We start from the raw sequence: 27,797 nt of genomic DNA on the forward strand, positions 1-27,797 counted from the left end.
GTCCGGACAGAATAAAGGGAATAGGAGATATGGGTGACAAGGTCAGGACAGAACATAGGGAACAGGAGATAGGGGTGACAAGGCCAGGACAGAACATAGGGAACAGAAGATATGGGTGACAAGGTCAAGACAGAACATAGGGAACAAGGTCAGGACAGAACATAGGGAACAAGGTCAGGACAGAACATTGGGAACAGGAGATAGGGGTGACAAGGTCAGGACAGAACATAGGGAACAAGGTCAGGACAGAACATAGGGAACAGGAGATAGGGGTGACAAGGTCAGGACAGAACATAGGGAACAAGGTCAGGACAGAACATAGGGAACAAGGTCAGGACAGAACATAGGGAAAAGGAGATAGGGGTGACAAGGTCAGGACAGAACATTGGGAACAAAAGATAGGGGTGACAAGGTCAGGACAGAACATAGGGAACAAGGCCAGGACAGAACATAGGGAACAGTTGATATGGGTGACAAGACCAGGACAGAACATGGGGAACAAGGTCAGGACAGAACATAGGGAACACGGCCAGGACAGAACATGGGGAACAAGGTCAGGACAGAACATAGGGAACAAGGTCAGGACAGAACATAGGGAACAGGAGATAGGGGTGACAAGGTCAGGACAGAACATAGGGAACAAGGTCAGGACAGAACATAGGGAACAGGAGATAGGGGTGACAAGGCCAGGACAGAACATAGGGAACAAGGTCAGGACAGAACATTGGGAAAAGGAGATAGGGGTGACAAGGTCAGGACAGAACATAGGGAACAAGGTCAGGACAGAACATAGGGAACAGGAGATAGGGGTGACAAGGTCAGGACAATACATAGGGAACAGGAAATAGGGGTGACAAGGTCAGGACAGAACATAGGGAACAAAGTCAGGACAGAACATTGGGAACAGGAGATAGGGGTGACAAGGCCAGGACAGACCATAGGGAACAAGGTCAGGACAGAACATAGGGAACAGGAGATATGGGTGACAAGGTCAGGTCAGAACATAGGGGACAAGGTCAGGACAGAACATAGGGAACAGGAGATATGGGTGACAAGGTCAGGACAGAACATAGGGAACAAGGTCAGGACAGAACATAGGGAACAGGAGATAGGGGTGACAAGGTCAGGACAATACATAGGAAACAGGAAATAGGGGTGACAAGGTCAGGACAGAACATAGGGAACAAAGTCAGGACAGAACATTGGGAACAGGAGATAGGGGTGACAAGGTCAGGGCAGACCATAGGGAACAAGGTCAGGACAGAACATTGGGAAAAGGAGATAGGGGTGACAAGGTCAGGACAGAACATAGGGAACAAGATCAGGACAGAACATAGGGAACAGGAGATAGGGGTGACAAGGTCAGGACAATACATAGGGAACAGGAAATAGGGGTGACTAGGTCAGGACAGGACATAGGGAACAAAGTCAGGACAGAACATTGGGAACAGGAGATAGGGGTGACAAGGTCAGGACAGACCATAGGGAACAAGGTCAGGACAGAACATAGGGAACAGGAGATATGGGTGACAAGGTCAGGACAGAACATAGGGAACAGGAGATAGGGGTGACAAGGTCATGACAATACATAGGAAACAGGAAATAGGGGTGACAAGGTCAGGACAGAACATAGGGAACAAAGTCAGGACAGAACATTGGGAACAGGAGATAGGGGTGACAAGGTCAGGGCAGACCATAGGGAACAAGGTCAGGACAGAACATAGGGAACAGGAGATATGGGTGACAAGGTCAGGACAGAACATAGGGGAACAAGGTCAGGACAGAACATAGGGAACAGGAGATAGGGGTGACAAGGCCAGGACAGAACATAGGGAACAGAAGATATGGGTGACAAGGTCAGGACAGAACATAGGGAACAAGATCAGGACAGAACATTGGGAACAAGAGATAGGGGTGACAAGGTCTGGACAGAACATAGGGAACAAGGTCAGGACAGAACATAGGGAACAGGAGATAGGGGTGACAAGGTCAGGACAGAACATAGGGAACAGGAGATAGGGGTGACAAGGTCAGGACAGAACATAGGAAACAGGAGATATGGGTGACAAGGTCAGGACAGAACATAGGGAACAGGAGATATGGGTGACAAGGTCAGGACAGAACATAGGAAACAGAAGATAGGGGTGACAAGGTCAGGAGAGAACATAGGGAACAGGAGATAGGGTTGACAGGGTCAGGACAGAACATAGGGAACAGGAGATAGGGGTGACAGGGTCAGGACAGAACATAGGGAACAGGAGATAGGGGTGACAGGGTCAGGACAGAACATAGGGAACAGGAGATAGGGGTGACAAGGTCAGGACAGAACATAGGGAACAGGATATATGGGTGACAAGGTCAGGACAGAACATAGGGAACAAGAGATAGGGGTGACAAGGTCAGGACAGAACATAGGGAACAGGAGATAGGGTGACAAGGTCAGGACAGAACATAGGAAACAGGAGATAGGGGTGACAAGGTCAGGACAGATCATAGGGAACAGGAGATAGGGGTGACAAGGTCAGGACAGAACATAGGAAACAGGAGATATGGGTGACAAGGTCAGGACAGAACCTAGGGAACAGGAGATAGGGGTGACAAGGTCAGGACAGAACATAGGAAACAGGAGATAGGGGTGACTAGGTCAGGACAGAACATAGGGAACAGGAGATAGGGGTGACAAGGTCAGGACAGAACATAGGGAACAGGAGATAGGGGTGACAAGGTCAGAACAGAACATAGGAAACAGGAGATAGGGGTGACAAGGTCAGGACAGAACATAGGAAACAGGAGATAGGGGTGACAAAGTCAGGACAGAACATAGGGAACAGGAGATAGGGGTGACAAGGTCAGGACAGAACATAGGAAACAGGAGATAGGGGTGACAAGGTCAGGACAGAACATAGGAAACAGGAGATAGGGGTGACAAGGTCAGGACAGAACATAGGAAACAGGAGATAGGGGTGACAAGGTCAGGACAGAACATAGGAAACAGGAGATAGGGGTGACAAGGTCAGGACAGAACATAGGAAACAGGAGATATGGGTGACAAGGTCAGGACAGAATATAGGGAATAGGAGATATGGGTGACAAGGTCATGACAGAACATAGGGAACAGGAGATAGGGGTGACAAGGCCTGGACAGAACATAGGGAACAGAAGATATGGGTGACAAGGTCAAGACAGAACATAGGGATCAAGGTCAGGACAGAACATAGGGAACAATGTCAGGACAGAACATTTGGAACAGGAGATAGGGGTGACAAGGTCAGGACAGAACATAGGGAACAAGGTCAGGACAGAACATAGGGAACTGGAGATAGGGGTGACAAGGTCAGGACAGAACATAGGGAACAAGGTCAGGACAGAACATAGGGAACAAGGTCAGGACAGAACATAGGGAAAAGGAGATAGGGGTGACAAGGTCAGGACAGAACATTGGGAACAAAAGATAGGGGTAACAAGGTCAGGACAGAACATAGGGAACAAGGCCAGGACAGAACATAGGGAACAGTAGATATGGGTGACAAGACCAGGACAGAACATGGGGAACAAGGTCAGGACAGAACATAGGGAACACGGCCAGGACAGAACATGGGGAACAAGGTCAGGACAGAACATAGGGAACAAGGTCAGGACAGAACATAAGGAACAGGAGATAGGGGTGACAAGCTCAGGACAGAACATAGGGAACAGGAGATAGGGGTGACAAGGCCAGGACAGAACATAGGGAACAAGGTCAGGACAGAACATTGGGAAAAGGAGATAGGGGTGACAAGGTCAGGACAGAACATAGGGAACAAGGTCAGGACAGAACATAGGGAACAGGAGATAGGGGTGACAAGGTCAGGACAATACATAGGGAACCGGAAATAGGGGTGACAAGGTCAGGACAGAACATAGGGAACAAAGTCAGGACAGAACATTGGGAACAGGAGATAGGGGTGACAAGGCCAGGACAGACCATAGGGAACAAGGTCAGGACAGAACATAGGGAACAGGAGATATGGGTGACAAGGTCAGGACAGAACATAGGGGACAAGGTCAGGACAGAACATAGGGAACAGGAGATATGGGTGACAAGGTCCGGACAGAACATAGGGAACAAGGTCAGGACAGAACATAGGGAACCGGAGATAGGGGTGACAAGGCCAGGACAGAACATAGGGAACAAGGTCAGGACAGAACATTGGGAAAAGGAGATAGGGGTGACAAGGTCAGGACAGAACATAGGGAACAAGATCAGGACAGAACATAGGGAACAGGAGATAGGGGTGACAAGGTCAGGATAATACATAGGGAACAGGAAATAGGGGTGACTAGGTCAGGACAGGACATAGGGAACAAAGTCAGGACAGAACATTGGGAACAGGAGATAGGGGTGACAAGGTCAGGACAGACCATAGGGAACAAGGTCAGGACAGAACATAGGGAACAGGAGATATGGGTGACAAGGTCAGGACAGAACATAGGGGACAAGGTCAGGACAGAACATAGGGAACAGGAGATAGGGGTGACAAGGTCAGGACAGAACATAGGGAACAAGGTCAGGACAGAACATAGGGAACAGGAGATAGGGGTGACAAGGCCAGGACAGAACATAGGGAACAGAACATATGGGTGACAAGGTCAGGACAGAACATAGGGAACAAGATCAGGACTGAACATTGGGAACAAGAGATAGGGGTGACAAGGTCAGGACAGAACATAGGGAACAGGAGATAGGGGTGACAAGGTCAGGACAGAACATAGGGAACAGGAGATAGGGGTCACAAGGTCAGGACAGAACATAGGGAACAGGAGATAGGGGTGACAAGGTCAGGACAGAACATAGGGAACAGGAGATAGGGGTGACAAGGTCAGGACAGAACATAGGGAACAGGAGATAGGGGTGACAAGGTCAGGACAGAACATAGGGAACAGGAGATAGGGGTGACAAGGTCAGGACAGAACATAGGGAACAGGAGATAGGGGTGACAAGGTCAGGACAGAACATAGGGAACAGGAGATTGGGGTGACAAGGTCCGGACAGAACATAGGGAACAAGGTCAGGACAGAACATAGGGAACAGGAGATATGGGGGACAAGGCCAGGACAGAAATGACGGGGCCACGACAGAGGTACCAGGACAGAGGGGACACAGAAAGGACAGGGTGACTGGCCAGGACAGAACACAGTGTACAGGACAGCGTTAACAGATGGATAGTAAACCTGCTAGGCCACTGACCTTACCCCTGCCGTTGTGGGTCACATGGTTGTGACATTTGAAGCTCTTCTGCCCAGCTTGCTGCCTTAATATCTTTGACATTGCCAAGCCTCTTGGGAGCTTCCTGTGTGTGCCCCCCCTCCTAATCTGGCCCAGCAATTACCATGATAACTAGATAATCACATACAACAGTAATAGAGTACTCTGTTATTGTTGTATGTGATTCCTGCACACTAGCCAGCCTGAGCATTTGAGAATGTAACTCATTCAGAAGGCACACACACTTCCGTGCCAGCCCAGCAGCACACCATGCAGCAGCCTCACTTACCATTCTCAGGGTATCCACTCTTGCTCCCTGATGCTCCACTTCAGTGGCTCCTCTCCGGCAATCTCAGACTCTCTGCACAGTGCACGGCATGTGACGTCATGACGTCACGCGCTGTGCCAATATACAAAAAAAGAGTTCCGTGTCACAGATCTCCGCCGAACACTGCCTGATCGCGGCACCCGGCCCCGCAATTGTGTGTGAGCCTAATCTCCCCTGGCCTGTAACTCTGCCTCTTCCCTCCTCCTCCCCCTCTGTGTTGTGTGCTGATACTATACTGCCTGCTGCTTGGGACAGATTCTCTCTAGAAACATATTTCTGGGGGGCCCTTGGGACCTGCCGGGTCCTAGGCGGCCTCTTAGGTTGCCTATCGGTAAATCCGCCCCTGTCCCCACCTGCAACACAAGGTCAATAGATTTGCTACTAACTGTAAATCAGCTACTGTGAGTCCTTAGTGCTCAGAGATGAATAACTATAAATCCGGTACTGTATACTGAACAGGTGTTCTCTGCCTTCTTCATGCATCTAATATCCTTTTTACAGTGGTCAAGTAACCTGGTTATTGCCGTGTCAACCCGGGACGCGGCTCAGTGTAAACGGGTCCCTGAAAAATGAGGTTGGACCCAATCAAGACCCTGGTTATGGGGCAGGTATACGGGTGACCCGGGTGCCGTTTACAGCATAGAAACAGCCGGCTCACCGGTGCTTGGGGATTTATGTCATCTCCAAGCATCGGCAGAAAAGTTAACACTGTGTGTACTGTAAACACCTGACCTGGGAATAACCTAGGTCAGAGCTGCAACCGCTAAGGTAACTTAAGGTTACTTTCATGGCTCTCACCATTGAAGTCAATAGTGGGAACCGCTCACTGGCTGAGAGGCGGAAGGCTCGCCTCTCTCAGCCAATGAGTGCTCAGCACCGGGATTTCTATAGTGAAATGCCACCGCTGAGCCATCATTTGGGAAGTACTGTCCGCTGGTCCGCAAATTTAGTTTTTTTTTGCTTTGCCAAGCCCTGTGGATGCCTACATGGAACAAAGAGGACGTGATCCACGCATAGTGGGAGGTGAGTATGGAATTTTTTTTACAGGTGCCTTATGGATTACTACTGGACAAGTGGACGCGAATTGGCTACAGGGATTCATAGGTGAGTGTGTGAGATAGTGAGTGTGCATGTGTGTGTGCATGTGTGTGTGCATGTGTGTGTGCATGTATGCTTTAATAAACTTTTACTGTCGGTGTGTGTTATGTCATTTTTTAAAAATATTTATTTTGCAGTGGAACTACAGGTAACAGCAGGCCCGTAATGCCCCACATGCTGGTACTTGTGGTTCTCCAAGTACCAGCATGCGGGGGAGTACCAGATTGCTGGGACCTGTAGTTCCACTGCAAAAGATTATAGTTTTACTTATATCAATCACACCACACTTTACACAATCAACCCGGCACCCACCGCTCCAGGGGTGCTGGGGATAGCCCTGGGCTATCAGCCTAGGCCTGCGGTGCCTTGGATAGGAGGACCCCTTTATTGGGTGGTTCTCAACTCCCCAGGGATCCCCGGCCTGGGCTGACTAGCGGTCAGGGGTAATGGTTTGGCCGGGTACCTGGTGAAAGGGTTCCCCTGGCTGTGGCATTACCCCCCGCTAGAAAAAGTTTGGTGTTGTTTATAACAAATACAGGGGACCCCTACGCTTTTCGTCCCCTGTATTTCCAGAACCAGGACCGGATCAGAGCCCAGTGCTGGTTGCGCTAAATACATACATCCTCATACATCTTACACTACACGACTGTCCTCTCCCCTCCTCATGCAGCTTACAGATGTGTCCTCATACTCCTAAGGGTAAATTTATTAAGATGGGTTCTATTTAAAAAGTGATGTTGCCCATAGCAACCAATCAGATTCTACTTCTCATTTATCTAGCATATTCTAGAAGATAACACCTGAAATCTGATTGGTTACTATGGGCAACATCACTTCTTAATAGAACTCCCATCTTAGTAAATTTACCCCCCAGCCTCAATACACCATATTAATTGCATTGAGAGAACATTAAAATGTACAGAAAAGAAAACATAGAATAAAATATAAGATGTTGCGACGGTGACATTGAATAGGTAGTGCTTGTATGGGGATCAACCTGTATGTTTCTGAGCGAGTTTGCCCCCTGAGGTTCACATACAGTATTGCACTCTATAAACTTCAATGTTTTTACATTATGTTTTAAAACATAATGAACAAAAAGATAAAGGGGTTGATTCAATTAGGAGCGTGTGGGACAAATTGCCTTTGCAACAGCTCACCCTTAGCTTACCCAGGAGTCGCGGATTTAGCAGATCTTACGGTACCTCCAAACTCATAGATTATTGTTTGCAGCCCTGTAGGACCTGATTCAGAGAGGTACACTAATGCCTCCACTGCTGCGTCTGTTCACGCAGTGGATGTGCGAGAATATGTAAATGCTGCAGATGCCTAGATTTGGATTGAGACGCCCACTTGCAAATCCAAGCGTCTGCATACAAAGGGTCTGATTCAGAGTCCTACGCTAATGCTCCCGCAGCGGCAATTTTCACAGCTCTGTACTTATGAAAATATGCTAATGCCACAGCGGCTGGGACTTGTACTGAGACGCCCACCTGAGCCATCACAGCTGTCCCCAACTACATACATCAAATTCAGATCATGCAAACATGGACTCCTTGTGTGAGTCCATGATCACTCAGAATGGGACACTGGAGCCATGTTTCCTGCATGGGGGATCGCAGACGCAGGATGAGACACTCCCCCGAAACGTCAGAGATCTGCGTTTTTAGAAGACACTCCCCGTTGCCTCCCCCAAATGCTCCCTGCCTGTCAATCACACTGCAAGTAAAGACTCGCAGTGTGCGACTACGGCAATTACATTGACAAATGCACATGGCATTGCGTACAATTCTGAATCATGCCCAAAGACGCAGCATTGGTCGCAGATCCTTTGATAATTGGCCTTCTGAGTAACTCTATGGCCACCACAGAATGGGCGTGGGAACTGAGGGCCTGATTCAGCAAGGATCGCTATTCTGCTTATACGCATGCAACTGCGTTGCTAATATCAATGGTGATATGTAAATGTTTGCATTCGCATTGCGATCGCAGCCTGACATAAGGACGCCCACTTCCACTTACTCACATCCGTATACTAGGGCAACATAGCGAAACCATCGGTAACATCGGACCCAGACGTACAGTTAAGGAAGCCCAGGCCTCACTCAGGAATTGCTAACTTCTGCGCACGCTATGAGTACTCAGGAGGCGTCTGGTAACACAGTGGATAATTTATGCACGCCCCTGCAACGGCGTTGAAACGCACTGGCACGCATGCATTCGCCCCCGACCCTTCGTCCCCGTCACCACCCACAAATGGCACTTCCTGTCAATCACTCTGTCGTTCGTCTGCGTGGCCTCAGCGTACACAGTTCTGACCGCAGCGCCTGGCTCGTGCTTGCGCACTGCGACGCATATATAGGCGCAATGCGAATTAATTAGGGATGTGCAGGCTCGGATAGGTTCGAGTTTGCACGTGGAGTTCGGATTTTTCCCTCCAAAAAAACGGAACTCAGAAAGAGGCAAACGCTTTTGTCCAGGAATGATGATGTTCGTCCATGTAAGATGACGTTTTGCCTCTTTCTGAGTTCCGTTTTTTTGGAGGGAAAAATCCGAACTCCACGTGCAAACTCGAACCTATCCGAGCCTGCACATCCCTAGAATTAATAGACAGATAGCGTGCGTATACGCAACTGCGTTCCTTGCTGAATCAGGCCCTGAGACCCCGGATCCATGTTTTCTGCATACTGGCTCACAGTCGCAGTTTCCAATGCCCCGAATACGGTAGCAACACGCCTGCGTTTTTGCCGGAACTCCGCCGTTACCTCCCTCCCCCTGACTGTACCTCACACTAACGACGGTAATGTACCGACGCAAGCGCAGTGCCACTCAGACGCATGCACAGACACAAATAACCGCTCAACTGCACAAATATCAGTACTGCGTCCATCTATGTATCAGGTGCATAGTGCATGAAAGTTCTATATTACACTGAGATTATTCGCAGAGATACCTCTTGGATGTTCGGTCTTTTCCTAGGCGAGCGCACTGTCAGCCATTTCTCCTTTCCTGTAACAGCAGGACGCAGCACTGTAATTTGCGCTGTCCGAACAGCATCAAATTGGCTGAGTTACTTTTGAATCGGGATTTACAGAAACATAAAAAAAATAAATTCAGGCTCTCCAGCACTTGCAATTGAAACGATGTACACAATGCCGATGTTTGCACAGTTGAGCGATTATCGGTGATCTGCGCATGTGTCTGGGTCGCACTGCGCATGCATAGAGTTTCATTTTAGTTGTTGCTTGCAGTGAGTATTAATTAGCAAAGTGATTGAGAGACAAGGACAGCAACGGGGGGGTGTGTGTGTGGCGACTCAAACACAGGCGCGTCACGACCATATTCGGGGCGATCCCATACTCATTGAAAATGTCTCAGATGTCGCAGTTTCCCGACCATTCTGCGCAACCATAGGGTTACTCAAAAGTCCGATAATTGTATCATCTGCGACCGATCCAGCATCTTTGTACATAGGGCCTGATTCAGCAAGGAACGCACGGATGCAGATGCACGCAATCAACGGATGTTCGCGGTCTGGGCCTACGTCTGGGTCACAGTACGCAAGCCGCTCACTGTGTCCACAAAAGCGAGCGCAGTGAATATGCAGACCCAGGGAAGAGTGATTGACAGGAAGTACCGTTTGTGGGTGGATACAGGGAGTGGTCGGCCGAACGCAGGTGTGCCCTTTACAGGGGCGTGCATAAATTAGCCACTGAGATGCCGGACGCAGCCTGGCGTTCCTCTGCGTGCAGGAAGTCTCTCAACTCCTGTGGCAGGGTCAGGTCTACCTTTAGTCTGCATGCTGCTCCGATGTTACTCGATGTTCCCGATGTTTTCTCTGCTTTGTGCATCAGTACGGACGTTACCGGAGGGTAAAGGGGGCGGCATTATGTAGTGCTGGGCGCCTGCATCTTTGTGCTGCGATTGCCATGCGTAGGCATTCATTAGCATATTCTCGCGGCGGCCGATTGCGTGCATCTGTGCGTTCCTTGCTGAATCAGGCTGATAGTCACTTGGATTAGCAAAGCTGCCAGGGAGCGTGTCAATACAAATCTAGATGGCTGAGACATCTGGATAGTTTCACACAGCCACTGTACAAATTCGCAGCTGCATCAGCAATAGCGTCCAGCCCTGAATAAGGTCCTAAGGGCCCGATTCAGACCCGTTCGCTAAGCTGCGTACGCACGCTATGGGCGATTATCGCACGTTCGCGCATGCGTATGCATCAAATACGCATGCGTGAATCACTCACTGCGGTCAGGAATTGTGCGCTCGTACAACACAGACAGGACGCTAATATGAGTGAGAGATAGTGCCGTTTGTGGGTGGTAACGGGAAGGTGCTTGTGAACGGGGAGTGGTGCTGCGAACACGGGCATGTCTGGGCGTCTAAACGGCATTTTATGGGTGTGCATACTTAGCATGGAAGCGTCATTGTACACGTCACTTGGTTGTATTTCAGCCTGCAGTGATCGCAGTGCTTGCGGTGGGGTAGGGTCTACCTCAAGCGCTGCGTACAGCTCCGATGGCTCTCAATGTTACCAATTAATCACACACTTCCTGGAGATGACGTGGGCTAAGAAAGAAGGTGGGCGTCTTTATACTCCGGCGTTCGCTCACTGCCGTCGCTCTCTAAGACATAGAGGACGTCCTTAAGCCATTCAGTGCGATCGCGGTATTTGCATACCCAGCCCCTTTTGGCAGCGTGAGAGCGCAGCTTTTGCCTCCGGGTCTGATTCGGGCCCTGGAGACTCAATTTCTATTGGGCCTTGTTACTGAGCTTTTCAGTTGTTATAAAATAAGTTGTATGCAACCTCCTAGTTGCCCAGAGGACAGAAATATTATCATCTAAACTGAATAAAGTAAAATAAATACACATTACGCTAAACATTTTGTAGCAGCAGAGAAAATGGGACACTTGAGGCATTTGAGGATTATTTTTAAAAGTGATGTTGAAGTGTGTGGTGGTGGGAGGAGTTAATATCTACAACTTTACAGTTGATAAAATGAGTACTTTACAATAATTTTTTTTTTTTTCTTCTAATTTATTTTTTATTATTTTTTAGAAAAAAAAACAACATAAAAATACTCCATTTTGGGTCAAAAAGAAACCTTGAATTAAAAAAATAAATTAAAACGTTATCTACTCTGACGAATTACAGTATGCTGTACTTTTTATGATATATATGAATTAAATACTAGTCTAGTAAAAGTTTATATTTTATAATAAATAGTAATTCTGATGTTTTATCTTCAATTCACACCATTGATCTAAACAAGAACAGAGAAGAAAATGAGCATTCCGCATCAGTAACAACTAGAGGATGTTCTTCTTTTTGGTCAAACCATGATTTATAGTTACAAAAACAAACCTGAATTTTTGTATAGTTTTGGAAAACATTGTATAAACAAAAAAACTACTTATTTTAAGAAATTGTTTCCTTAAACATCAATCTAAACAGCTGGTGCACAGATGTATTCATTACTGGCTAATACATTTTAAAAGATTCACTGGTGAAGCTAATTATTTTACTTATGATTCAGTGAGGAGACCTGGAAAACATGTACTGTGTAGGGTCCTGAGGACAGAGTTTGAGAATCTGTGTTATAATAATCAGTTATATTCAGAATGTCTTGATTAGGCTGCTTTACAAGACCAATAAGACAGAGCAAGCTGCAGAATTGCAGCACAGATTGGGCAGACACCTGCTGCAAAATAGCTACTACTGTAAGTATGAGATCTTCCATTAATTAAACAAGCTGAGAATAGATCCTGGCCTGTTTCCTTGGTGAGAACCTCAGATAATATCACAATGAGTCAGAACATAAACTACATACCACTACAGCACATACCATTATCATACTCTCGAAAAACTACCCTCGCTACATATCTTTATGGGCATATTTATCAATATGACCCATTTAGCAACAATAAAATAGATTTTTTTTTTATTGCCGCTTATTGACTCAATAAAAAATCCCTTATCATTGTGATTCACCAAGAAAATATAGCTGAGCAGCTAAGCCTGGAGCCAAGGGTTAACTTCCTGGGACAGTCTCTAGGGATATGTGGCTATGTGTGCTCACACATGTGCAGTGGAGATTAATGCCTCGATTTGGGCTGTCACTTTCACGTATCAGAAGTAATAAAAATAATAATAAATGCTTCAATCAAATAATAAGGTATTTCTTTAGCTGCGCAGTGCCGTAACTACATTTCCTGGCGCCCGGAGCAGGCCACGCTAACTCAACATGACGTCACACGGAGGGGGCGGTGCCTCAATCGCCGGTAGGGATGGCCATCGATAGTTTACAAATATTGATGGTTTACTACTGATGGTCAATAGTTTTGCCATTGATGGCAGAGAGCCAATGGTTTTCTGCCATTGATGGCAAAGTGGAGCCCAATTTTATTTATTTTTTGCTCCTGACACGAAGCTTAGCCCTGCACCCTGCTTTTGATTGGCCCGCAGCTTGCAAGGCACCCGGCAGCGGTGGCCATCGAGTGGTGCAAAGAATCGATGGTTCACCATAAATGGATATTGCACCTCTGATGGTAATTACCGATGGTACCATCAATGGTGACAATCGATGGAAAATCACAAATGGCCATCCTCAGGATGCTTCGGGGTGCTGTAAGGGCAGTGGTGGGCACGCCTGAAGCGTCCTAAGGACGCTCCAGGCGGCACTGCTGTAGAGAATCTGGCAGCAGGGTGTCGTTATAGGCACCCTGCTAGCCAGATGCAGGCACAAGCTTGCCATTCCTAGCATCCACATTTTCAATATCATCGCTTCTCAATTTTTACTTCAATATGTATATTTTTATATGTAACTGTAGTGAGATATGTTAGGTAAAAAGTAGAATGATGCATAAATTATCCAAACTAGTACAGATGTTTAAGGCGCTGTAAGAGTCACTCCGGATGTGTTCCAAGAGAAGTAAAAATGACAGTTAGGCAATTTACTGATAGAATAATTCAATGTTATAAATCACACTCTTAAGCTGGGTACACACATAAAGAATTTCTGTCCAACCATCCAACTAGTTGATTGGTTGGAATGAAAATCTGGTAACGTATGGGAGTAAATGCCAGAAAATGGTCGTCAGACAAGTTTGTTAAATGTTTGATCTAAACAGTTTGTTCAGACAACAGTTTTTGTCTATTTTCCGGCATTTGGGAGCAAACTGCTGATTGTCATTTGCTTTCATACTTGACCAGAATTTCATTAGAACCAATCAACTAGTTGGATGGTTGGCCAGAAAATCTTTACCTCTGTATGCACCTTAATAGTTGCTGCCGCGTACCAGAGTAGTTTCTCTAGGAACAAATACTATATAACCAAAAAAAAGGAAACAAACGGCGTAAGTAGTGTGTAATAGGTACGTATATCTCTATTGTGGTGATTAATCTAAAAAATATGTATATATTTTGTGCAAAAAAGGAGAGTCATGTGAGTACCCTATATCTTTTAAAATACACAAATGGAATAAACAATAAAAATGTATACAATGTCAATTAATATCAACAAGCATGAGGTTGCTAATTAACGTCAGCCATAGATATAAAGGGTATATAGTTTTTCTCAGAGGCTAAGATCCCACAGACTGGTTTCAATCACTGTGCATGGTAGTAATGTGATAATGTTCCATACGATATGTCTATTTACCAGTACCACTGTTTAGGTATGGGGGAGAAATAGATGGAAGCAAATGTCCAAAGCGGGTTGATAATGTCCTGCAGCCTGTGCAGTCCCTTTGGTCTTTCAATCCCAAACAGCACAATGTATCCAGAGCGGCTTCAGCATGAAACATCCGGTATTAATGCAGCAAATGAAAGAATGAATCAACACAGTCCAGTGTAAACTCCAGTGTGGGAAACCTCTGATCTTTCAGAGTGATGCATAAGTTAAACTGTGCAAAAAAATGCCCACATTAAAATTAACCTCCTTCAATTAAATCAATTTTGACCATCTTGAACAACTCCATAAAATGAATACTAGTCTCCTCTTACATAATGACACAGAAATACTAGAGCCAAAACATAAGTAAGACCATACACTAGAGCAAAAAAAATAGGAAGAATAAAGATGGCCATTTTACTGTAGCAACAGTTTATTAAAAATATAGGCAGTTCCCCACATCATAGGTCTTTGACTGCAGACAAAGGGCCTGAATCAGGGCGTTCTTTTTTTTTTTTTTCCGGCCTCCAGGCCGCTAGCACAGCTGTGGGTGACCACACACAGCTTGTACGAGCGGCCTGGCTATGGTCACGATTATCGCGAGCATCGGGCTTGCGGGGGGGTCTCAGCCCCCGCAAGCCAGAGTGGACTTCCTGCTCTAATAGAGCATTAAGTCCACTACTGACTGCGTTTATGCAGCCAGCCCCCTCCCCACCTACAAAACGGGGCGAGCTGTCAATCAACATCGACAGCCGTCCCGTCTTGTAGTGAGCCCCAGAGCGACAGAGCTGCCGTCGCTCGCTGGGGCTCGCGCATGCGTATGCCGGAGGCAGCGCATGCGCAGGGGCCAAACATCAACCCGCTTGCGAGCGCTATGTGCTCGCGAGCAGGTCTGAATCAGGCCCAAAGCCTTACTGATTTATAATGCAAGAACTAACTGGTAGGTTCCCAGAAGCTGTTTCCTCTAAATACCATAGATTCAAGTGTTTCAGGGGTTTCTGGCACAGAAAACCCCCTAAGCGTGCCCATGATATATATTTGTTCCACCTGTTGGTTCTAGAAACAGACCAGGTGGTATTACGAGGCTGGTTCAATAAGTAAGGTAACAAGACCTTTCAAGTGTGTAAGGTTCTCTAGTTCATTGTGATTTCCCACCAGGCCAGAGCAGGTAGGCCACTGCTTCACCTTACAGCCATTAGACTGCGCCCGATATCAATCATGCTGTGCCAACATCTGTTGTAAGATGGCGGGACATGGTCAAACATTGAGGTGCGTAGTGTGATCAGATTTCTGCTTCTATAAGGCACATCAGCAGCTTAAATTTATTGCCAACTTGTCGAGGTTTACTGTGATAGTGTCATGTCACAGAAACAGGCTTGGGTTTGGTGCACTGCCTTTGATAACGGCAGGACAGACACTTGAGATGAGCAGCGATCCAGCTGGCCAAGCACGTCCACCACAGATGACAATATGTGCCGTATTGACAGTCTGATTCAGGAGGACAGATGCATTCCAGTTGCTGATATTTCTGACAAACTGAACATCTCAGTGGGTACTGTGCGCAACATCGTCCATGAGCACCTGGGGTACAGGAAAACACTGGGCACTAAATCAACTCACAGAAGTTCACAAAACCAATAGGATGGAATTGTCTTTCATGCATTTGACGCAGTACCATGAGGAGGGAGTGCAGTTCCTGCAGCATATTATTACATGTGATGAAACGTAAATGCATCCTGTGACACAGGAGACGAAGTAAGCACCCATTACATGGAAACACGTATCCTCCTTACCTTCAAAGAAATTCAAAACAACTCGATCAGCAAAGAAGATCATGGTGGTCAACAAGGGCATGCATCTTGTTGATTTCCTCACCAAGGGAGTTACTGGGAATGCTGAGTTGTTACGGCACTACCATTGGGAGGTACTGGACCATCCTAGTTACAGCGTTGACCTGGCACAGAATGATTTCCATCTCTTGGACCATTGAAGAAACACCTGGGTGGAAGGTCATAACCGTCTGTGAAGTTCAGCAAGCCGCCATGTCCTGGCTTCGGGCGCTTGACAATAATTTATTTTATGCCGGGATAGATGCCTTGGTGTACCATTGGAACAAGTGCTTAGACAAGTATGGGGACAATGTGGAAAAATAATCTGTACCAAGGCCATACTATTGAATATACCTATATGTACCAGTTGAATAGATTTAAGCAATGAGAGGTCTTGTTTCCTTATTTATTGGACCACCCTCATATATACATCCATGCATGGCCATAGACAAGCCAATATTTGCTGTGCCTACTGTAGGTGTTCCTAGGCAAAGGTGCTTGAAAACCCTTTTTCAGAATTCTAGTAAAATACTCTATAACTTCTGTATTATATATATGAGCATGTACAGTAGTATCATCATATGTAGTCCACAGCCAACAAATGTGCTCAGTAGTGACCTAAACCAGATGAATAGATTAAAAACCAAATTGCTATTAAAATGTAGGATAAAGCTCTGCAGGTTTTACTGAGATCCGTCCTCTATCTAGAACACATTGACCAGGGACAGATGCTACATGTTTGAAGTAATACTTTACAATTGAGATCAGAGGATATTTATGTAATGCCTGTCCTGCTTTTTCCTGCACAGGAAGAAGCTGACGCTGATTAAGGAGATGCTGGCTGGCTGTGGTGCAGGAACATGTCAAGTAATTGTCACCACCCCTATGGAGATGTTGAAAATCCAGCTGCAAGATGCTGGAAGGCTGGGTAATACGGAATAATGCATGGTTTAAAATGTGGTTACACTTTGGTGGATGTTAGAGTTTAAGGCACAGTGCAGTCGCCCCACGGTGTGAGCGTACAGCGTCAGTGAACTGATTAGATGCACGGTCTCAGAAATGTATTAGGCATTCCTATGTGGTGACTATTCAGACTACAGAGATGTACCGTCTAACTTATGGGCGTGTTATGAGAGTGCTGCGGGCTTGTCGCAGAACTGATTGCAAACTCAGGGCCTCATTTAGCAGCGTACGCAATAGCGATTACGGATGCAGTCGAGCGATTGTTTTCCATTGCGCATGCGTACATGCCACACTGCACGTGCATTGCGATTGCGGACGCACAAAGGAATCCATCGCAAAGTGAGTGACAAGCTGTCAGCGTTTGGGGGTGGTGACAGGGGTGTGGTCAGAAAAACGCAGGTGTGCCTGTCCGTTTGAACGCCGTTTCATGGGCGTGCATAAATTAGCCACTGTGATTACATACGCAGCTTGAGAGCCCTCTGCGTACATGGAGACTTTCATTGCCTGAGGCTGGTCAGACTTGTTGTGAATGCTGCATGACGGGCCGATGTGCGTTGATGGTACCGATGTATACGCAGGAAAGTGAGGCTGGACGGATATGAGAAAGCAGCAGGGGGCGTCCCTATGACAGCTGAGCTTTGGCAAGCATTAGGCTATTTTCACAGCTGCGTTTCGTACAATATTGCAGCTGAGATCGCTATTGCGTACACTGTGAATCAGGCCCTCAGATGCCCAATCGTTTGCTTTGGAGGCAAATATACAATATCCTGGTTCAAATTCCCCCGATATCCTGATATTTTTAATATTATACTCCATTTTTGCAACATAACAAATTGTGAAATTATATTAATATAGAAAAAACTTGCACCCAGTTGTGAACCCTTAATTAAGTCCTATTCTTATTAATTTAAAAATATTTTCAAGCACATTTTGAGGGTCCGCTGCAATACCAGCAGTTACAGACAAAAAAGACAAGTGGCAGTGTACAGTCAACGCAGGCAACTGCAACATGTGAGGATAAACTGCAATACCAGCTACAGGTGACAGGTGGCAGTGTGCCATCAGCACTGACAACTGCACATGGTTTTTCACTGCAATTGGCAGTTTGCTAGAAGTACAATCAGTAGTAAGAGGCCTTAGCTGTACGCAACCTTTATAAGAGACTCACTCCTACTAATCTTTGCAGGAGCAAAACTGAAAATGTGTTTTTCTGCCGATGCTTTAAGAGTCCTGTTTTTCTGTTTATCAATTTTTGCTTCCTTCTTTATGTTTCTACATTCTCCAACCAATTGACCTTGGCTTTGTCCCTCATGATTCTATCTTTTCCACACCCTTGACTGCAGCTTTGTAGCTCTTGACCCATCCTCTGAGGACAAAGCGGCTTGTGGTGTGCGTATATGATAGCTGCCACAGCCAAGTGGTTCCCTCTAGAACTTGTGCCATTTGAGCACTTTGAGGAACCTAGGCCAGTGAGGTTTTCTTTGGATAAGAGTACCTGCCGCTGAGACACAAGTAGATGCCCGTATAGTGGCCACCAAGGCCACTGGATAATAGAATGCATAGCATTGGAATAATCAGAGCTGTCAGGAAATGGTTTTGCTTACCGAAACAGGAGGCAAATCTTTTTAGTATTGGTACAATTCTACCTCCATGTTCAATTCTGCAATATGAGCTGTCCATCTCCCTCTGTTCAGGGGCTTGCTGGGTAGACATCAATGTCTTCTTGGATTCTGGAACCATGTAGATTTTCATTGATTTGGATTTGGCTTCCAAAATGGAACACCCCTTGGTTCTGTAGATCAGGCAAATGACAGTATAACCTATGGATGGTCAACTCTTAACACCAGCATCGATAACCCACAATACTATCCAAGTACTGCTGTGTGTTGATTCCATTCAATGGGAGATGATCTCATTTGGTCCTCTATACACACACACACACACATACATACATCACATGCAGAAATTGTAAAGTTCAGACTAAGAGCTTCTCAAGGAGTAGGAATGGCCGCTGACAATCGATGGTTCATAACTGTTGATGGTCACCTACTAGTGCAGGTTACTTTTTCATGGTGAAGAAAGACGGTTCCCTAAGACCATGTATGGAGGAGTTCAACGAAATCACTAGCATTAATCGGTAGCCACTCCTACTGATCTGTGAACGCTTCTAGAAGCCTAGACAGGCCAAAGTCTTCACCAAGCTAGACCTTGAAGAGGCCTATCACCAGATCCATTTCTGGGATAGGTCGAAATGGAATACCACATTCAATACAAAGTAAGGCCACTGTCAGTACTAGGTCATGCCATTGCCAGCAACATCTGTCCTCAATTACCTGGATAATATATTATCATTTTTTTTAGCACACTTGAGGAGCATCACAACCATGTGAGAGAGGTATTGCAGAGTCTTTTGGATAATCACTTCTATGCTAAGTTGGAGAAGTGTTTCTTTAACCAGTCCAGAGAGAGCTTCCCGGGACCAATCATTTCAGCACAGTGCTTAGAAACTATTAAAGTTTTATTCGCAATTTCTCTAGAGTTGTTGGCCTTATAAACACTTTGAAAAATTGGCGGACTCTCCAGGCTCAACTTGCTTTTGACACTTTGAAATAGCACTTTACCTCTGCAGCCATACTACGGTGTCCTGAACCAGTCAGGCCAGCATGCGAAGTTTATGCATCTGAGGTTAGAGCAGGAGTTGTGCTCCCCCGAGTTTATGACAAGGGCGCCAGAGGTTCAAGAGTTGCACCTCTGCTGATGTCAACTATGACAAAGGAAACCTGCAATTGCTGGCCATCATCGTGGCACCTTCTGGAAGTAGCCAGTCTTCCTCTCTTTTTATCCTTACTGACCTCAAGAACCTGCAGGATATTAATTGTGTCAGTAAAATGAAGCAGAAGCTGTGCTATGACCAGATCTGCACAACATTCCTCTATACGGGGAGCTGATGTTTTCAAGTGGCCTCATGGGTACAGAGGAAGTGGGTTCTAGGTAAGGGATCCCAATATACTGGTACGTAGGCATGGTATTAGTTTCTAAAATTACATGACTAAAAGTCGATATGTCCTTTAGCGGTATTTATAACCTAATTAATTATATGGCAGTGAGTTCAGCAGGATGTGCCGAGCGACTCTGAGAAGGTAGTAGTCAGGGCTCTCTCTTCCTCCTTCTCTTTTCACTATTGTAGAACTTGGTAGTTTTCACTACTAGTATATTAGGAATAACAGTTTTCTTTTGGCTCCAGAAGTCATATTTTAAAATATACTTATTTGATATAATGAAATGATGATATATGCATTCTAAGTAGATGGTCAAATATGCAATAGATTATAGCATTAACTCTTTTGGTGATAATTTGTATTTTGTTAGCTGCCCAGAGAAAGCTGATGGCCAGCCAGGCAGGACTGAATGGTGCAATAGCTGAGTCCAATCCAACACGGCCCACAGCCATGGCCATTTCACGGGAACTGCTGAGGAGCAAAGGCATTGCCGGACTGTACAAAGGCCTGGGAGCCACTCTGCTAAGGTTACCATCATCTGCATCCAGTTTTACTGTATAAATATTCAAGAGTACATTGTATGCTTGTTAGCTAGATTAACACTAAAACATGCTGCCATTGTTTGTATCCTCTGGACTGTAAACACAATATGCAAGGCAAGGAGCGGCCTCAAACTGATGGACACTTAAAACACTTAGTGATGGACATAGAAATAATAGCAACACCCTCTATGGGACACAGAGAACATTGTGCAGCTGCCTGCCAATATACTGTAAGCAGAATTACACTCCTTATAACAACCGGGGCTGTCATTGTGTGCAGTGTAATCCTGCCAGCCTGTCTATCCTCTTTCACACATTCCTCTGTGCCAGCGACCTTGGCACTTGCTACAATGGCTTCTGGCTCCACAATTAACTTACACTAATAAACACCAGGCACAGATGCTGAAGAAGCAACTTCAGGGGTTTATGTATCAAGCAGTGAAAAGCTTGGAGAGGTGGATCAGTGGAGAGATTTCCCATAGCAACCAATCAACTCCTACCTATTATTCTATAGACTGTACTTGATAAATGCAACTTCAAAGCTGATTGGTTGCTATGAGCAACTTCTCTCCTTGTCCACTTCTCCACACTTTTCACTGCTTGATATATAAAGCCCTCAGTTTCATGACTTCACTACTTGTTTTCCTCTGTCTTTTTTATCTTCAGCTGACTTTACCATCATTGTTTTACAGGGATGTGCCCTTTTCAATTATATATTTTCCCCTCTTTGCCAACTTGAACAAACTTGGCCAGAAGACGCCGGATGAGAAGTCTCCGTTCTTTGTGTCATTCCTTGCGGGCTGCGCTGCGGGGAGCACTGCTGCTGTTGCTGTTAACCCCTGCGATGGTAAATTTTGCAAGCAGAATTGTGTTAATAATGTAGAAAGAGTATTACATAGCAAATCCATAAATACATTTTTTTAACACCACCATCAACATCTAAATAGAATGTGAATAGTCAAATAGTAATAATGTACAGCGCTATGAGTATTTTATACCAATATTCCTAAATATATCATATGGCTTGATTGAAATAAAAAAAGTGTTTAATCTGAAAAATAATAACAATAAAATTAAGGATATATGAGGGTTGTTCAAAAAGTAATGCCTAAATGCTCACAACTAAAATTTTATTATAGATACAGAATTGAAAATTAGCAGTAAAATACTTTGAAGTCTTAGTAACAGAATGACTCTACTCAAAATATTCAGATGTTGCCATCGTAGTGTGAGGTCTGGCATTGTCGTGGTGTAAGATGACATTTGACAGTGGAATTGGTAACCTTTTTTTTGCGGATGGCTTCTTTCAGCTTCTTAAGTGCAATAATGTATCGATCACTGCTGACTGATTGGTTTGGTTCCAAGTATTCGATGAGAATAACACCTCGGCAATCCCAGAAGAATGTGGCCATAACTTTGTTTACGGATCAATGTGATTTAAACTTTTTTGGCCTAGGTGAACTTGGGTGTTTCCATTGTTTTGATTGGGCCTTTGTTTCTGGGTCATAAAGGAATACCCAGGTCTCGTCTCCTGTAATGACATTTTCCAAAAATGTCTCAGAGTTGGCTTCAAAGTTGGTCAAAAGGTAATTGCACACTTCCACCCTCTGGGCCTTATATCCCTGGTTAATTGCTTTGGAACCCATTTAGCACACACTTTTACGATATCCCAAATCATTGATTAGTGTTTCTACAGTGCCATGGTTATATTCAAGTTCATCACTGATATCTCTGATGGTCACACGACGGTCTTTCTGAATCATGGCATCGACTTTGTGTCGGTTCTCTGCCGCCACTGCAGTTGATGGTCTGCCACAACGAGGTTTGTCGCACATGGACGATTCTCCCGATTTGAAAAAACTTCATCAACCTTCTGACATTGCTATAGTCAATTGTATGCTCACCATACACTTTTTTTCAGTCTTCTGTGGATTTCTGTAGCACTGCAGCCTTTTTATTCTAGAAATTCAATGATGGCTCTTTGTTTCATCTTGGATTCCATGGTATTTCTTGGACTACCTAAACAAAAATACATATATAGCTAGCAGACATATTAAACTACAAACTGACAAAGTTTCAAATAAATGTTGCATATTATTTTAGAGTTATGAGCATTTAGGCATTACTTTTTGGCCAACCCTCGTAGATAAAATTAGTAAACAATAAAAAAAAACAACTGGATCACTTGCATAAATGAACACAAAACCCATAGGTTTATTATAACTTGCTATCTAAATTGTAGCAAGTATTGGCACCTTAGGTCCTTAAAGTCACGCTGCTGAGAACTTTTTTGGCCTCTGAAATGTCTGATAGCAGAGAACATTGACTTGCAGTTACCCCAGCATACATAGTACTAGAAGCCTTTAATATAAGAGCAACTTGCAATTTAGGTAAAGTGGCTTTTCAAGTAAGGATGCCTTACAGGTTACCCATTCCAGATTCAGGTTTCTACATTCCTAGGGAGCACTATAGTTCTGTAGCTACCATCCTGGTTAGATAGACTATATTTTGCTTTTCTCTATAATTTCCCTGTAGTAGCTATAGTACCTTTAGTCAATTGTACAAATGTCCACTATTATCTAAATATGTTACGACATTTCCCCAACGGTTTGGGTACGTGATGCTGACGCTTAGGATCCCGGCAGCATCCTGACTAGGTTACAATGCCAATACCCAACCCTAACCCTCCCCCTAACCCCAATACTTACCGTCGGGATATCAGCGGTCGGAATGCTGGTGCCAGGATTCTGACTGGTGTCAGGATTCCGGTGCCAGCTTTCTGAGCACCGGAAACCAAACTGCCAGGATCATATATACATCCCTTCCCCAACACCTATGAAGCTGCTGAAGCAGTCCTATACAGCAGTGGCAATTGTATGAGGGGGGCTGCCGCTGCTACCAATCCGGCAAGCCAGGTCTTGGTGCCTGTGCAATGTATCTGACAGATACCAAGACCCTAAACAATTGCACAAGCGGGTGGTGGCGCCGCTCATGAACATAACACCAGCGTCTAGGGACTGCATCAGCTGCAGTCCCTAGAAGCCATGTAGGGCTGCCCGAAAGGCAGCTGCTCTCTGCTAATCGCAACCTGGACTGGCAGTCCCAGGGGGCGCAAACACCTCCCCTGAGACTGCCTGTCTTGTGTATGACTGACAGGTATAGCTTCCAATGGGGAGTGACAGGTAGAGCTTCCAATGGGAATCCACTGCCAGTCTTAGTGTAGCCAGTGCAGTCATAGATTGCAGCTTGCTCAATAAGGTGGCAGATTTTACTGGGGCCCTAGGTAAAATCCGCCATTGGTCCTATATCATTTATACGTTTAAAAATGTTTTACTTGTTTTTGTAAAACAGTGACCAGGATCCACAAGGGATATATATTGTATATTAATTATCAAGTTCAGTTGCATGTATTGTCTCATTGCCTAAGACTCATCAACTGCCCAAAACATTAAATGCTTTATAAAGTATTTATTGAAAAACAAACCATCAATATAGTTGATGTACAGTCATGTTTTAATTTTCTGTGACCTCCTCACTTCCGCTTAAATGCATCACGTCTGCATTGTTACATACACAGACATTAAGAAGGGGGCTGTGCAAATGATGAAGACAGATTAAGAAAATAGTAAACCAAAAAATATTTATAAATAGGAAATTGAATCATTGTGATAGACTCACTGTACAGGCAAGAGCAAAAACTCTCTATATACTAACTGATTATCTGTTATTTGTTTCTTCCAGTGATCAAAACAAGATTGCAGTCATTACAGCGAGGTATAAATGAGGATACATACTCAGGAATCATTGACTGTGCCAGGTAAGTATACCTCTAAACTGGTGTAAAACAAAAGTGCAGCATTAAAGTCATAAGTCTTAAAGGATAATTCCCCTTTCTAAAAGTAGTTTTAAAAAAGATTTTTGTGCCTTCCGGCCTCTTCACTGGGATGTTTCCTCTGAGTTTCTGGGTAGACCCATGATGAAATAAGGCCTCCACGAAGGAGGAAATGTTCTGAGCTTGCCACAGGGGAGTATAAAGTTGAAACTGAAATTGCAGCATATAACAGTGGGGGGCGCTCCTCTGCAAATATCAACGTCAGTGGAGAGAGATAAGGACAAGGGGAGATAGAAGTAAGGGCAAGAAAGAAGGGGAGAGGCAGAGAGAGGGTTAGGGAAATAAATTAATCTGGTGTAGAAAGGGAGAGAGAGAAGGTAAAAAAGAGGGAGAGAAAGGGGGAAGAGGGGATGAGAGATCGGAAGGACAGCAATGATGAGCATAATAGCTAGCAGCCTGGCGAGTGACTGGTCTGTAATATTACTATGCATATATTTCTTACTTTTAATATTACATTTACTGTATTTAATTACAGGAAGGTCTTGAAGAGTGAGGGCCCTGCTGCTTTCTTGAAGGGTGCATACTGCCGAGCCCTGGTCATTGCTCCACTCTTTGGCATCGCGCAAGTTGTATATTTCATAGGCATTGGTGAATTCCTTCTGGGCTTTTTACCCTCCAAACGCAATTAATGACAACCACCGAATGTCACCTTTTTCTAGTGACATCCTAACTTGGGCACTTCTCGCCACACTTATCCCTTGTGTGGACACTTCCTGCCCCTGCCTATTTATTGGTTGGGGGATTACAAGCTGGAAAACCTTCCTGCACCAGTGCTGTGTTATGGTCCATAAGTGTTCTGGTCATCTGCAGAACCCTTCAGTAAGATAAGTAGCTTTGCATACTTGCAGGCCGGAAACAATCATTACCTAGAAAGCTACTGTAAAAAAGAATCTGCTTGGAACAAATTTAACTCTCATCTTGCTATAGCAGGTTATATTTTTATGCTGATAAGGGGCCTGGTTTCTAAAATTACAATCGTATCATTAATGTTTACCCTGCTGTATGGACGGTTTGATGGCCATGTCCACGTGTTTAGAATGTTTATTTATTAGAGGTTTTAGGTGTGTGTAGACTTTTCTGCATCCATTGCAGATTTCAAGTAATCTAGGACTGAATACGGTTTTATATGTACTAGGATCACTATAATTACCAAATTACCCCAAAGGATAGATACAGGCACATATTACATAGACTTGCTGTCAAGCCTCTTTAAAAGAGGCTATGAGTACTCAAACCAAAGTAAGATAATGACATTATATTTTATTTATTTATTTGACCTTTACAAAAATACATTACCTTATGCAGGTGTCTGCATACCAGAGCAAAATCCAAACTGAATTATTCCCCGGCACCCTATCCTTTTCGACATTCCAATAAGAACTTGAACTTGTTTGATCAAAAAATTAACTTTGTTTTATGTAAGTAATCGGCTTACACAATAATATCCAGAAGTTGCATACACTTGGTGGAGTGGAACATTTTACTAGTACTTTCTACATTCTTATGTGCATTGTGGGTGTTTCTGTATACACGTGTATAGCGTAGGCAGTGTATGTATGTTCCTTCGTTTGGCAAAACCGGCCTAAAATTTTAATTTTCTTTCCTTATTTTTTTTTTATCTGCTCTCAATTACATGCATGCATTTCAGTCTGGGAAATCATGGATGTACGATTTCCCGGTGTATCAGACAGAGCCACGACATGTCGGAATGAGCACTAAATAGAATGAAAAGTGTATTTATTATTAAATACATAGTAATGCAGAATTATATTTATTTTTCACAACAAATTAGAAATGTAAACTTCATTTATTTATAAAGTATTTCGTAAATCAGGATATACCTTTTAATATCATTCCCATTTCCTCCCCCTGAGTAGATGTGTAGGATAATAGTATATGTGTATGTGTGTGTATGTGCTTAATATGTACTTTTGTTAAAGATTTATGGCTCACAGACATGAGACCCTTCTCAAACTATCAGCAACTTTGCCTTATAGAGAATTGTTTTATATTGGAATCACATTGGAAACAACAGTGCACAACTGATCATCAGAAAGCCATTTGAACTGATTGACTCTGCAGCCTTATTATAAGTGATTTTTCTAATTGCTATCAGAATATTATCACTATGCACTTTCATAATTATTCGGTGCAGGAAAAAAAGAACTCACTTTAAAACCATAACCAATTAAACATCATTAGTCAAAATGTTACTGTCAGGCGTATAGATGCCTCTTTGTTTGAATGAAGGTGGGTTTCTTAAAAGAATTGATCCACAACTCTGTTATACTGCTACTTTGTAGCTACTGTATATATTATGCTATTTCTGAATTTAGCTAATGATGAAGGCTTCGCCTCTCCATCATACAAAAACACAGTTCCAAAAACATTTATGTCCAGGTGGCCTTGTCTGTGGACGCTTTAGGTATACTCCTAAAACTCATCATTAGTTTTCACTCTCCTGGATGTGAGAAGAAGAGACGTTGTCTAAGGTTATTCACTGGCATGTTTTACTCTATACAAACCACTTCCATATTGTTTTATTCTTTTTATTTACCCTTTTTGGGTAAAAGATAATAGTAGGAAATATATCAAGCCTTGGGGAGAGATAAAGTGAAGAAGTTGCCCAAAGCAGCCAATCGGCTACTAGATAGCATTTCTTAGAAAGTGCTAGCTAAATGACAGAAGCTGATTGGTAGCCTTGGGCGGTATGCGGTCGGGATGCCGATGGTCTAAATGCCGTTGGTCGGCATCCTGACTGTCTAATCCCGGCAAGGGTCTAAAGACAGGCGTCGAAATCCCTCCACCTGTCATTTTACCTGTGCCAGGAATCCCGATGCCTGGCATCCCAATGGAAGGTAAGTCGGTCACCGGGCGCGGACAGCCGGGGGGTTAGGTTAGAGGCTCCCGGGGGGGACTTAGGGTTAGGCAGCCCCCCAGGAGGGCTAGGGTTAGGCTAGGGGAAAGTGGGGATTAGGTTTAGGCTGCGGGGAAGGGGGGGTTAGGTTTAGGCACTTAGATGGGGGGTTAGCGCTAGGCACTTGGCTTGGAGGTTAGGGTTAGGCACCCCTAAAGGAGGGTTAGGGTAGGGAATTAGGTTAGCGGTACTTACCTAAATTAGCAATCGGGATCTTCACCCCTGCCGGGCTTCCGCTGTCGGGATTTGAACATACTGATTTCCTTTGGGTCATGTCTCCACTTTATCTCTCCCCAAGGTTTGAT

At 44.7% G+C, this 27,797-nt stretch overlaps 1 protein-coding gene across 1 annotated transcript in view; it reads left to right on the forward strand.

Annotated features, from left to right (window-relative positions):
• Positions 1-27,531, forward strand: part of SLC25A22 (solute carrier family 25 member 22) — a 79,233-nt gene extending 51,702 nt beyond the window's left edge. The window contains exons 6-10 of the mRNA XM_088471052.1: positions 16,989-17,107; positions 20,512-20,668; positions 21,376-21,530; positions 24,425-24,500; positions 25,051-27,531. Of these exons, the coding sequence (XP_088327178.1) occupies positions 16,989-17,107; positions 20,512-20,668; positions 21,376-21,530; positions 24,425-24,500; positions 25,051-25,204 (661 nt within the window). The 3' untranslated portion in view covers positions 25,205-27,531. The remainder of the gene's footprint in view (positions 1-16,988; positions 17,108-20,511; positions 20,669-21,375; positions 21,531-24,424; positions 24,501-25,050) is intronic.
• Positions 27,532-27,797: the final 266 nt, after the last annotated feature.

The sequence above is a fragment of the Taudactylus pleione genome, unplaced genomic scaffold (genome assembly GCF_031769625.1).
Source record: "Taudactylus pleione unplaced genomic scaffold, aTauple2 ptg000109l, whole genome shotgun sequence".
Taxonomy (NCBI): Eukaryota; Metazoa; Chordata; class Amphibia; order Anura; family Myobatrachidae; genus Taudactylus; species Taudactylus pleione.